The sequence below is a fragment of the Microtus ochrogaster genome, linkage group LG2, assembly GCF_000317375.1.
Source record: "Microtus ochrogaster isolate Prairie Vole_2 linkage group LG2, MicOch1.0, whole genome shotgun sequence".
Classification (NCBI taxonomy): domain Eukaryota; kingdom Metazoa; phylum Chordata; class Mammalia; order Rodentia; family Cricetidae; genus Microtus; species Microtus ochrogaster.
The window spans coordinates 49,600,121-49,613,803 of record NC_022028.1 but is presented as its reverse complement, the minus strand read 5'-3'; the positions used below and the strand labels follow the sequence as shown (position 1 = coordinate 49,613,803).

The following is a 13,683-nucleotide window of genomic DNA, read 5'->3' as shown; positions in this document are numbered from 1 at the left end:
CAGAAGTCTGTGTCTCCACCATTTTACTTTTGCTCATGTAGATCAGTGTGTGTTCAGATATTCACGTGTGAGTACGCGTGGAGGCCAGAAGATGGCCTCCTTGGGTGTCTTCGCTCAAGACATCCTGCCAGCTACACTTCTTTTATTTTTGTGACCATGTCTCTCAGTGGCCTGGAATTTGTCAAGTAGGCTAGGCTGGCCGGACAGAGTGAGTCTCAAGGATTTGCCTGTCCCCACCTCCCCAGCCCTGAGATCATGAGCATGCGCCATCATGCCTAGTTTTTTTGTTTTTGTTTAGTTTTTTTTTTTAAACATGAGTCCCAGGATTTGAACTCTTGTCCTGGTGCTCACAAGGCAAGCCCTGCCTTCCTCAGTAAGCACAGACACTGTCCTCTGACTCCAGGCGTGGCTGAAGAAGCGCACCCCGCAGGAAGGCATTGTGTTCTTGGGCCTATATGATAAGGCGTTTGAAGATACGTACACCTTCATGAAGCTGAACCTGACCCCCAAAATGCAGCTGCTGGAGTGTAATTACATCGTGCAAGTAAGACTCGCCTCGCTTTGTGCCTCAGCTGCTCTTAGCCCAGCTGCCGCTTACAGGCGGCTAGAATGGGAGGTTCCTAGGGGCGGTGTGGGTGTGAGGGTCTGAGTAGCTGAATCCCCAGAGGAGGAGGGATGAATTTGGAATCTGGTGCTCTAACTCTGGGGCCAGAAGCACCCTTAGGGCACGCCTAGAGGAGGCCCTTTGCCTTTTCAACGTGGGAAAGCCACACCCAGCGGCAGGAGTGGGCTCAAGCCAAGCGTGCCGGTTCCCAGCTCACAACCCTTCTCTTCAGCCTGCTGAAGCCTTATCTGCCCTCTAACGCTGTCAGGAAGGCATCAGGCAGTGTCTCGGGATAGTTCTGTTTTCCTTTCCCTTCCCCTCCTGCTTTTGATTTTCTTCTTTCAAATATTTTAACCCAAACATTTTAAAATTGAAAAAAAAAACCAACAAATCTTATTTGAAATCTCTTGCAGTCTCTCACTCTCCTGGAAGGTTTAATCCCCTCTAAAGAAGAAGGAGGCATCTCCTCTGTGGAGCATCTCCATAAACTGTTTGTGTTTGGCCTCATGTGGAGTTTGGGAGCCCTTTTAGAACTGGAGAGCCGAGAAAAACTCGAGGTCTTTCTACGAGGTCACGGAAGCAAGTTAGACCTGCCAGAAATCCCCAAGGGCACCAACCAGACCATGTACGAGTTCTTCGTTACGGATTATGGTAAGTGCACTGAATCGCGGTTCAAACAAAATGACTTGGAGGTGAGAGCGAAGCCAACGAGGAATGTAATGACGAATACCGTTGTGAAAATATGTCAAGAGATAGGATTTTGTATATCAGCCGTGCTGGAAGCCGGCACCTTCCTGACTTCTTCACTTGGAATGGTCTCAGTAAAATCTACCATGAGAAGCAACTCCTGGCTCAGCGTCTGCTTCCTGATGCTCTAGGGAGCAACATGGAAGCACACACACCTGACTGACGAGCCCCGCAGTCTGCCTGTGCCGGTGTCAGAATGAGGAGAGTGATCTGGCGACGGGCAGGGCCATGCCTTTGTGTCCTGCATTCCTCCGGGCCCAGCTCACCTTCCCTTCAAACGAATACCCTTCAACTTGATGCCTTTGTCTAGAACCAGGCTCCGATTCTTCTAAGCCCCGAGAGAACAAAACGATAAACCCTTCCCCTTGCTCCCCATATTTACCTCCGCGTTCTTCCCAGAGTAGCAAAGGTATTTTTGCGTTGAACGCATAAACTCAAAAAGATAAACAGAACAGCAGGGAAGGCAGCAATAAAAAGAATCCAGACGGCAGGAAAGCAGACGGTACAAGGCTTTTGATTTAACACGCAGGACGCTGCTAACTACTAGTTGAGAAGTAATTTGTTGTACGTCTCCCGGAACCTCCAGAGGACTCAGGAAGTGGAAACAGCGGGGAGGTGGAATCAGCAATCAGAGGGTTCGTTCTCAGTCTCCTTACGGAAAAAGATTTCCTAGGTCTCTTTCCATAGCTGCTGCCGGGCAGCCGCACCCACCTGACCCTGCCAAGGGCTGAAGGGAGAGCTTCTGCGTTCCCTAGGCCCCGTGGAGGGTGCGAGAACCCGGCCAATGGGAAGAGGTGCACATCCGTGTTTGGAAGGATTGGAACAGATGAACTGTACCACAGTACGAGTGTAGAGGTCAGAAGACAGCTTGTGAGAGTTGGTTCTCTTCCTCCCACTCTGTGGTTCCGGGGACTGAAGTCAAATTGTCAGGCTCGGTGGCAAGCTCCTTTAGTCACTGAGCCATCTCCTGAACCTTCTCTGGTCTTCCCACTCTAAATGATTAGTGCTGTGATTAGTGACAATGAAATTTGTATGCCCAAGCATCTGTGCCCACGAAGCGAACCAAAGCTTTTCATATCTTGTGCTCGTAAAGGGCTCTCAGTTCGTTACTAGCTCACCCTTCAATTTGTGTGTGGGTGTGTTTGAATGCATGTGTGTATCTGTCTTTGTATATGTGTGCATACGTGTTTTTATGTGTGCATGTGTGTATTTATGTGCCTCTGTGTGGATGTATATGGGTGTGTGTATTGTGTGTATGCATGTATGCATGTGTATATGTGTGCATGTGTGTGTATGTGTGTATTCTTGTCATCACTGGACACGAGCGCTTTTGGAGAGATTCTTAGATTTAGAAGTCCCTGCTTCCAGACCAGCTGGCGTTCCAGTCTGGGTGTAGCCTCTAACATCAGCAAGTGGGGCTCAGTGTATGGAACAGTCCTTTTAGACACTGGGCAAAGGCAGAAAGAGAACCAAGGCACGAGAGAAGGTGGCTTCTAGCAGGTGCTTAGGGAACCCAACCAGAACCTCCAGCCTCATCAGGGCAGGAAGGAATGGATGTGGAGGAGGAGGCTGGGTTAGGGTTCAGGGTGGAATGCCACTGCAGAGGGACTTGCATGGAGAGGAGGAGCCGGAAGAGAGTGGAAACAGAGTGGCAGATGCACAAGCAGTGAAATTGCACTGACTTGAAAATGACATCGAGCCCATACTAAGAGGTAGACAGACACGCAGCTCGAGGTGCGGGCTCCTTGCTTCTGTACCTTCCTGACAGTTACGGAGCAGCCCACTCTCAGAGTTTATCTTTTCAAGAGCAAAGAAACATTTTCAGCATGCTGTAGACTGTAAAACATTCAGAACAGGGAGACTTTGTAGCGCTCTGTTTGTATCTCAAAAGAATAAAGGTTTCAATTAACCCCAATGTAAACAGAAGAGCCAGCAGAAATCAATGAAATAGAAACTGAAATAGAAAAAAGATGGAACCAAAAGATGGTTCTTTGTAAAGATCAATAAAAGTGATAAAGCCGTGATTAGAGGAATCAGAGGCTAAAAACATAGGAAGGTATGAATTACCACTGGTGGGCTAGGAGATAACCTCAGTCAGGGAAATCCTTACCATGTTACTGGGAGGACCCAAGTTTCATCCCCAGAACAGATGTAGAAAAGCTGGTATTATGTGTACGCACGTAACCCCAACCCTGGGGAAGAGGAGACGAGAGGGTGCTTTGTGTTCACTGGGCGGCCAGCGTGATTGGTGAGCCCCAGACCAGCGAGATCATCTGTCTAAAAACAAAATAAACAAACAAAAACTCCATGGTGGATGACATCTGAGGGAAAATCACACCAGAGGTTATTTCTCTGACCTCCATACGCATAGACGCACATGGACAAGCACACATATGCACACACATATGCACACACACGAAAGGAATAAATGAGTGAGCAAATAGCCATTGGCAAGAGCGAAAGGAGGAGCATTAGATAAGTAAGTATATTGATGTTTTAGGAAAGCATTTTAGTGTTTTGTATGATCTAAGCGATTGTTTCCAGCGCTTGGCGTTTGTATAGCTTTACATAAGCATCCAAGGACACATGTTGATGAAATTCTGCCTGCCGTGTAGGTGACTGGGAACACTGGAACAAGAGACTGCAGCCTTACTTCTACCCAACGGACAGCATTCCAGAGTATTCATCCATCTTGGTTCCCAACGTTGACAACATCAGGACCAACTTTTTGATAGACACGATTGCAAAACAGCATAAAGTAAGTGTAGTGAGCTCTTAGGTGGCCCCAAACCATGTAAGAAACACATTACCTCTCGTCTACAGCAGGGAGAATACATAAATCCCAGCACAAGGGCCTGGACGGAGTGTCACTGGAGAGGGAACCCCTTCTGACAGTGGTTTCAGGCTCCAGAATGGTCTTCCTCCTTGTCTCACTGATGAGGAATGTGGGTGTCGCCTTCCAGACACACTTCTGTGCCCTAATGGGCATGCAAATAGGCAGCCGTATTCTCTTCCAGCACCCCACTATTGCTGTGTGCACTTTTCAACCTTTAGGCTCACTGGGATTGGTCTGAGTGTAGCGGTGGCTGCAGAAAAACAGTTGAAAAACAGCGTGGGGTCGGCTCATGGAGTGGCGAGTAATAGGGAGAGCCACAGGGAGTTTGGCGCTAACACAGTGTGGCGCCATGAGCCCTGTTCTTCCGCTCTCGCAGGCTGTTTTGCTCACAGGAGAGCAGGGGACCGCGAAGACTGTGATGGTGAAGGCCTATCTGAAGAAATATGACCCCGAAGTACAGCTCTCCAAGAGTCTAAATTTTTCCTCTGCCACAGAGCCCATGATGTTTCAGGTAGAAGCCGCCGTTAGCTGTGGTGATAATAAACATGCTGAAGATTTTCAGGTGGTGGTTCCGGTAAAATGAGTGTGCTCTCTGTGTGTTTCCCTGGACATGCGGTTGAGCGGTTGGCATCAGCTAAGTCTGCTTTCTTTTTTTTTTAAAGATTTATTGATTGATTTTTATTTGCGGGTGTGTGTGTGTGTGTGTGTACATGTGTGTGTATGTTTGTGAATTTATGCGTACCATATGCATGCAGGTGCCTGAAGAGGCCTGCAGGGAGTGCTGGATCTCCTAAGATTGGCATTTGAGTTGCCCGTGTGGGTGCTGTGAGCCAAAGCTGGCCTCTGCCAGAGCAACGAGCACTCTTGGGTTACCCTTTAAAGGCATCTCTCTCTCTCTCTCTCTATAACTAAGTTTGCTGTCTCATGACTGAATTAGAAGCCAAATCCAAGTAGTGTATTTTGGCTTACTGTTGAACCTGAGGCTGGGCTCAGAGCATATCAGTTTTAGTATATCGATGGTTAACCATCTCTTGATGCTACTTAAGGTGCATATTTAGCAATTATGCTCCAACTTACCTGGTTCTAACACATTCTATTCTGTTTTGAAAACATGGTGAGTCTTAAGGATGGAGATCCAGTGGCCATGACACACCACTCTCTTTTCTCTAGAGAACAATCGAAAGCTACGTGGACAAGAGGATGGGAAGCACCTACGGGCCCCCAGGAGGGAGGAAGATGACTGTGTTTATTGATGACATTAATATGCCGGTGATCAATGAGTGGGGAGATCAGGTATGACTTAGGAGCTTGATGCAGCGAATGTGTAACTCCTCTGGAGCTGGGGTTGCAGGAGATGGTGTGTCATCTGAGGCGGGCACAGGGAGGTGAAATGGGGTCCTCTGAAAGAGGCACCCCCAGCTGCTGAGCCTCCTTCCAGCCCAGTGTTTTCCCTTTATCAACCGCCTGCACACTGAGTCTAATCATGGGTCTCAGCCCCTCTGTCTTCTCCCTTCTGAACCCATCTATGGTTTGGTAGGATCCTTCACGTCTACTTGGCATCTTGACTGCATGCCCTTTCTGGCTTCCCTGCTCCATCCAGCCTTGCCCCAGGTTTCATCCTTGCTCCCTCTCTCTAATGACCACCTATAGCCAACCGATCCCAAACAGAGCAGCAAGGCACCGCTTCTCACCCAACGGTAGACCCTGATTCCCGTTGCTGTCATCTGTCAACCCAGGGTCCCCATTAGAGGATCTGACCGATGTGGTCAGCATCTGGCATGCTCCTTATTGACTCCCGGTGACAGAGCCAGCCTTGGGAGCTCCATCTATCTTGAGTCCACCAGGCCTGGCCCTTTGTCCCTGTTTCTGCTCTTTGTGACCCTTGCCCTAGGACCCACTAGCTGCTCAGTGCCCACCCTGAGAACAATCCTTGTGTGGTTCTTCATGCTTCTGCTCTACCTCAGGGCTGGAGGACCTTCGCAGTTCTCAGAGGTGGAGGCACGCTTCGCTCCGGCCTGCCTTCGTTGTCCTGGGCTCTAAACTCATTTGTTCCTCCAGGGATGTCTAGTCAGACTCGAAATAACCCAAACTTGTTTGGCGACGAATCATCTGTAATTCAGGAATCAACCCCCCCTATTCAACCTGTTGGGACTCCCGCTGCTCTCCATAGTGAGGCGCCCCTCCTGGGAGCCTTGCGTGCCATCTCCTTGCTTTATGTCCGCCAAAGCATTTATGCTACAGTATTTTATTCGCCCATAAGCATACTCCTGTGCGTTTTGTCTCCTGCAAAGAATGCATGCTTCATGAAGATGGATTTTTGTGTGTGTCTAAAGAGAGCCTGGCACACAGTGGTTGAATACTGGTTGGATGAAAGACTGTTCTACTGAGGGTGCTTGCGCGTGGTCCCCTTGGAGATACCCAAACAGAATACATTTGAACACACAGAGTTGGAGCCTGGAAGGGAAGCTAAAGCCAGAGCAACCGCTTTGAGATTCTTGGGGATGTGGAGTTCCGGTGGTGTGGCGGGAATCATGAGAAGTGGAGGGAGCCCTGGAAAACAGTTAATGTGAGCGTGTGGGGGTGAAGCATGGGCAGGGAGTGATCCAGAGTCATCAGAGGATTCTGGAAAGACTCGTGCCTCAGGAACCAAGGCAAGAGGCTTTTTCTCTAAGGAGGAGGACACGTCAGCAGAGCTAGAGCTACAGAGAAGAGTCTGGAGGAGGACACGTAAGCAGAGCTAGTACAGAGAAGAGTCTGTCGCCTCCAAAGGGAAATGTTGAGTAGTTCCTGGTGTCGAAGACACTTTGGGCCGAGGCCACTCCGTGTTCTGATATAAAGTGAGTGTGGGAGGGGTCTGGAATCAAACTTGTAGCTCTGAGCGCAGTTGCCTGTGCACCAAGCATTTCACAGCCGTCCCCTAGCTAAACTGACTTGGAAATTTGTTTTAGCAGTATAATGAGGGGCACCCTGGCCTCACACCAGATGCCGGTGTCATTTCATTCAAGGTGCCTTGCAGGTGATGGTCAGAATGACAAGCACACCTCCATGGAAGGACTGGGATGTTCTCTGATAATCACATCTATATATTTTAAGGAGTTGTTGAGGGTTGGTGGTACGTTGCAGATAACAAACGAGATCGTGCGGCAGATGATGGAAATGGAGGGCATGTACAGCTTGGACAAGCCTGGGGATTTCACCACCATCGTCGATGTGCAGCTCATCGCGGCCATGATCCATCCCGGAGGGGGGCGGAATGACATCCCACAGCGCCTAAAAAGACAGTTCACCATCTTTAACTGCACGCTGCCTTCAAATACTTCTATAGACAAGATTTTTGGTACGAGTAAAATGCGTAATTTCCTATTGCATCATATAATGGATACAAACCACAGAAAAATTTACTTAAGAGTTACTCTTAAGAGTCCGTCTGGAATGGGGATGAGGTATCTGAAATGGACAGCTAAACAGCAGCATTAAGATGACTGGTGTTGGTAGCTTGTTCTAGGACTCAAGATACTTAGGAAGAACCTTGTAGATGGTGGCCTAAGGAGGGAGGGAGGGAGGGGCGAGGAGGTGGCTTGGTTGGTAATGTTGGCCGTGTAAGTCAGAGGACCTGAGTTCAGTCCCAGAGTAGTCCCTGGGCCGGGTATAGAGGCAGGAGTATCCTGGGGTTTGCTGGGCAGCCAGCGTACTCATTTTGGCACGCTCCAGGCCAATGAGAGAGTCTGTCTTAGAAAAGGTGTGTGGTACCTGAGGAGCAACAGCTGAGGTTGTCCTCTGGCCTGAGGACACACACACACACACACACACACACGGGAATGCCTGTACACATGTGCACACACATACGCAAGCATGCATACACATGCACATACATATACACAGACACACGCATGCGCAAATACCCACATATAAGTATACTTGTACATACACACATATGGGCATACCTGTGTACACATTCACACACACACAGCCAAGCACACACACACATGCATACACACACACACACACACACACACACACACACACACAAGCGCACGCGTGGTAGAGGAAGCTCTGTGTTTTGTCAGGGCAATCTGGCTGGCGAGTGACAGTCCTTCCACACACGCCGTGAGTTAACAGTAATAACCAGTGCTTTGAAGTGTTAATGAAATTCAGATTATTGGTTCCAAATTTGGCATCTATAACATGTACTATGAAAAACCATGAAATAGAGCATAGATTGACATGATTGCTTGACGTGGCAGGCACTGGAAATTGGAAGAGAAGCGGGGAGAGTTTCAATAGAGACAGGAACAGTCTGTAATGTTTATGAGAAAACTGTTAAAATTGGACCCCTGCCTCATGCCAAAGCACAGAATAAAATACATGTAGACTAAGGGCCCGGCTGTGGACGGCTGTCGGGAGGATTAAGCATGAGTCCGTACGTGACCCGCTGCCGCTAAGGATGGCTGGGCCCCTCTGACTTACAGTGCTCATCCCTGCTAGGTAGTCAATCTTGTAATGATTTATTCACTAGAATAAACACGTGCCCCGTGACCTTTAAAAACAACTGTGTGCCTTCCGTCTTATTTTCTCCCCAGGGGTTATTGGCTGTGGGTACTTTGACCCGTGCAGAAAGTTCAAGCCTGAAATATGTGAGATGATCGGGAACCTCGTCTCGGTGGGCCGAGTGCTGTGGCAGTGGACCAAGGTAACTGCAGCTCATTAAGAATGGCACACTCGAGCCGGGCGATGGTGGCGCACGCCTTTAATCCCAGCACTCGGGAGGCAGAGGCAGGCGGATCTCTGTGAGTTCGAGACCAGCCTGGTCTACAGAGCTAGTTCCAGGACAGGCTCCAAAGCCACAGAGAAACCCTGTCTCGAAAAACCAAAAAAAAAAAAAAAAAAAAAAAAAAAAAAAAAAAAAAAACAAAAAGAATGGCACACTCGGGGTGGAGAGAGGGCTCGGCAGCCAAGAGCACTCTTGGCTCTGGCAGAGGATCCAGGCTCTGTTTCCCGCCCCCTCATGGTGCCCACAACTGTCTGATGATCAGATGCCTGCTTCTGGCCTCTGTGGGCACGTGTACACACACGGTACACAGATATACATGGAGACAAAAACGCTTGTACACACAACATAAAAATAAATAAGTCTTTAAAAGCCTGACGAACTCCGTAGGGTACAGAAAAACCGTCCTCTGTGAGCAGGTACCGCAGAGAGCGTTTCCCGAGCTAGTGCTGTGGGTGCGCGTCGGACCGTCTGACTTCAATCAGCGCAATCTGCAGAAGATACTTGGGGGTGCGGAGACAGTTTAGTCAGTAAACTGTATGTTGTGCAAGCATCCTGAGAATCCATGTAAAAAGACAAGCTTGGCAACACATGCCTGTAATCCTAGCTTATTTGAACCTGAGTGTGAACAGTCATTCTTCTTGCCTTCATGATCACCAGTTCATCTTCAGTTTTTGTTTGATGGATTTTCATGTCCACATAGCCATGCGTTTATAGGAAACCCATGTAGTGTGTGTGGTTTTGTCCGTTCACCCGTCCATGTGCACTAGTGAGGTCAGTTGTCACTGGGCATGGTTTCCCCCAGTTCACGTGGTTCTTGGGAATTCATGGCAAAGGGACTTGTTTGAGGCTGACCTGTGGTAGCATGCCAGGAGTTGGAGGCTGTCTCTCTCTTTACATTTTTCTTGAATCCACCCTGTTTTAAGGGTTCCTGGCTTTAAAATTTTTTGTGTTACTTATTTATGAATTTATTTTTTTTTTCTGACATCGATGCTATGATGAAAACATGAACTTGGTTTTGGTTTCTTTACCCTCCAGGTCCTATCTCAAATAGGATTCATGACGGGGGCTGGAGAGATGGCTGAGAGCACTGGCTGCTCTTGTGGCCTTCCTGGGGTCTGATGCCCTCTTCTGGTGTCTCTGGGCACTGCACCCCTGTGGCGCACAGACATACACATGCAAACAAAACACATAAAAAATCGAGGTGAAGGAAAATATTAAAAATAGGGTGTATAAGATAGAATAGTCAAAAAGACATTTCTATGCTTAATTTTTATCTGAGAATCAAACTGAGAGTCTTAACCTCGTTTCTCATCTCCAGGTGAAGATGCTGCCGACGCCTTCGAAATTTCATTACATCTTTAACCTTCGCGATCTTTCGAGAATTTGGCAAGGGATGCTAACCATAAAAGCCGAAGAGTGTGACTCAATCCCCACCCTCATGTCCCTCTTCAAGCACGAGTGTAACAGAGTGATCGCAGACAGGTGTGCACTGCAGCCCTGAGGTTTACACCCGTGGCCTGAGAAGCTAAGTGCCTAGATTAACACTTTTGTTACCTTCTCAGATCCATGGAATATGGATTATTGTCTCAGATTGTGCGTGCGCACACACATGCATGTGTGCATGTGCCTGGTATCTTTTTCAACTCTTCCGAATTTTTTTTTTTGCGGCGCGGTCTCTCACTGAATCCAGAGCTCACTAATTCAGCTAGGCTGATGTGCCAGAGAGCGCCAAGGCTCCTCCCGCCTCTGCCTTTCTACAGCTAGGGTGACAAGGGACATGCTGCTGCTCCTGGCTTTTACAATGACCTTGGCTGTCCACACTCAGGGCTTTATGCTTGTGCGGCAGCACTTTGTCCACTGAGCCATCTCCTTGGCCTGTGTGCCAGTTTTCTTCTCTCTCTCTCTCTCTCTCTCTCTCTCTCTCTGTCTCTCTCTCTCTTCATTTATTGATTGTATATACAGTGTTCTGTCTGCATGTATGCCTGCAGGCCAGAAGAGGGCACCAGGTCTTATTACAGATGGTTGTGAGCTACCATGTGATTGCTGGAAATTGAACTCAGGACCTCTGGAAGAGCAGCCAGGGTCCTTAACAGCTAAGCCATGTCTCCAGCCTCTGTGCACCAATTTTCAAAGAAGCTTGAACAGTATTAATGCTGTTTCCCACTTGCCAATCTATTTAAGACACTTCTCTGTCAGTTCACCCCACAACTGCTGTAACAGCTCCTCCTACTGGCCCACCTCACCATTGAGAGCTGATACAATTTGGCAGTGAGTTTCAGCTGTGTATTTTCTAAAATCTGTAACCATTGCCTGGCTGGAGTCTCGTGTCACCCGGTTAAAGTTCAGTCATCTCTCTGAGCCGCAGTTTCCTTCACTGTGGTTTGTCTGTGAAGCCGCCAGGCTCCTGAGGTTAGCGTGGGAGCCACGACATTCTGGCACATAGGTGGAGTCTTCCTGTGCCGGCAGCCCTCTGTCTTCCCTCCGTGGCACTGTGAGTCTGACGCGGTGAGGGTCACGTGCCTGCTCCTCACTGCCCTGCAAGTCACAGGGACCTGTTGACTTCACCTAAGCCACAGGGCTGTGTCCTTCTCTGAATGGAGGGCATAGTGTTTCCTGTCGTGAGGCAGGAGGGTGCAGGGTTGGGTAGAGAGGTCGCCTCTCTCTTCTGTCTTCTTTTCAGTGCCCTGTCCTTTCAGGTTTATAACCCCTGAAGACGAACAGTGGTTCAATTCGCAGCTCATTCGGGCTGTCGAAGAGAACATCAGCCCTGAGATTGCGTCAAATATTCTCCCCGAACCATACTTTGTGGATTTCCTCCGGGACATGCCCGAACCCACGGGGGACGAACCTGAAGACACCATGTTTGAAGTGCCCAAAATCTACGAACTGGTACTTATTTTTATCTCTTCGAGGTTTTCAGGAAACATTTTATTTCTCAGCGTGGATGGATGAAGATGTCATGTCTTGTGTCAGCTAAGGGGCCATTGACAGTTGATGGCTAGAGTCACTTTCCTTCAAGGCCCTGAGAGGCTACCTATGTTTTAGGAGATGGTCCAACACCCGTGCACACACAGGCAGCACTAAATATCCTCAAAATGGGTTTCAAATTGAGAGATATGTAGATATAGATAGATGGATGGATAGATAGGTAAGGATAAACATTTTAAATTATATGGAATTCAAATGTTAAAGTTCTTAGATAAAGTTTTATTGAAACATAGTCATGTACACTTGTTTATATTTTGTCTGTGGTTGCCTTGCAAGAGCAGAGTGGAGGTAATGGCCGTAGAAATGCTAAGGATCACCAAGCTGAAATAGCTGCTAGTTTAGCCGTTAAGGAAGTTTGGCCAGCCTTTGCCAACAGTCCCAAGTCAGAAAATGTCACCTTGAAAGTGAGTTGTCCAACAGCCTTGGTCCCTCGATAAAGCATTGAGGAATTTGTGTGATACAACTTCAGTGAGTTAAATATTGATTAAATACCGTCTTCCTATATTAATAGATTGGACACTGGAGAGATGACTCAGCAGCTGAAAGCACTGAGTGCTCTTGCAGAGGACCTGGGTTCGGTTCCCAGCACCCACATGGCTGCTCACAACCCTGTGTTGTTCCAGGATCAGGGTGTCTGACACCTCTGGCTCAAAGGGCTCTGGAGACATATAGTTTGCAAAAGCTCATTCAGGAACACGCGTACACATGAACATAAAATAAGCAAAAAGAGGTAGATTTGATGAAATAAAACCAAGATTTCAAATGCATTTGGGGGAGGAGAGAAGATCGCATGACAGAGCAAATTATAAAGAGCAGGATGAGCAAAAGAATAATGTACAGTACAGTAGGCAAGGCTTTGCTTCAGGGCAGCAGACTTGTGGATTTGGTCACATAAACAGCAGAAAATGTCTGTGTGTTTTCAAAAAGCTAAACTATGAAAACAGAGACTAAAAATAGAAAACGTAAAATTTCTGTATATTTTCAAAAAGCTAAACTACGAAAACACAGACTAAAAACAGAAAAAAAAATACTTGCTACATCACAAAAATTTGGACCTCACGAATTATTTTTCCTCTCTTATAGGTGCCAACCTTCGAATTTCTGTGTGAGAAACTCCAGTTCTACCAGAGGCAGTTCAACGAGATCATCAGAGGCACATCTCTCGACCTGGTGTTTTTTAAAGATGCAATGACTCACCTCATTAAGGTTGTGTTGATGACTTCCTGGGAGAGGTGGATGTTGTTAACTTAGGTTCTTAGGTAGATGTGCGGTGAGAGCATCCATCCTACCGGGCAGCACCGAGGAGAGAGAGCAGCCATGGTTGAATCAGCTCCCTGTTTCTGAAAACTGTGAATTAAGAGCCCACTTACATGTGTTTTCCACGGGCAGATGGATTTCGTGCCCAGAACTTGTGGCATTCTGATTCTGAGTGCTCTCCATTTTCAGAGGAAGCCCCAGCAGCCCGTGAAGAAATGCTCTTTCTTGGAGTTATGCTTAATTATTGCGTGTGCAGGCATGTGTGCCCATGCTCACAAGAGGCCAGGGAGATGTCTGTCATTCTCCACGTTATTCCCTTGGCACAGGAGCTCTCGTTGAAACTGGATCTCTGGCAACCAACCATCTCTGGTGACCCTCCTGCCTCTGCCCCTCATAATGCCAGGGGTGTATGATCATTCCTGGCTTTTTACATGGGTGCTGGGATTTGAACTCTGGTCCCCATGATTGCACAGCAAGATC

At 47.9% G+C, this 13,683-nt stretch overlaps 1 protein-coding gene across 1 annotated transcript in view; it reads left to right on the top strand.

Annotated features, from left to right (window-relative positions):
* Dnah8 (dynein axonemal heavy chain 8) overlaps nucleotides 1-13,683 on the top strand; it is a 228,267-nt gene that overhangs the window by 99,693 nt on the left and 114,891 nt on the right. The window contains 10 exon segments of the mRNA XM_026785784.1: nucleotides 384-544; nucleotides 1,018-1,255; nucleotides 3,967-4,109; nucleotides 4,564-4,698; nucleotides 5,358-5,480; nucleotides 7,311-7,524; nucleotides 8,768-8,877; nucleotides 10,277-10,440; nucleotides 11,655-11,847; nucleotides 13,030-13,152. Coding sequence (XP_026641585.1) covers nucleotides 384-544; nucleotides 1,018-1,255; nucleotides 3,967-4,109; nucleotides 4,564-4,698; nucleotides 5,358-5,480; nucleotides 7,311-7,524; nucleotides 8,768-8,877; nucleotides 10,277-10,440; nucleotides 11,655-11,847; nucleotides 13,030-13,152 — 1,604 coding nt within the window.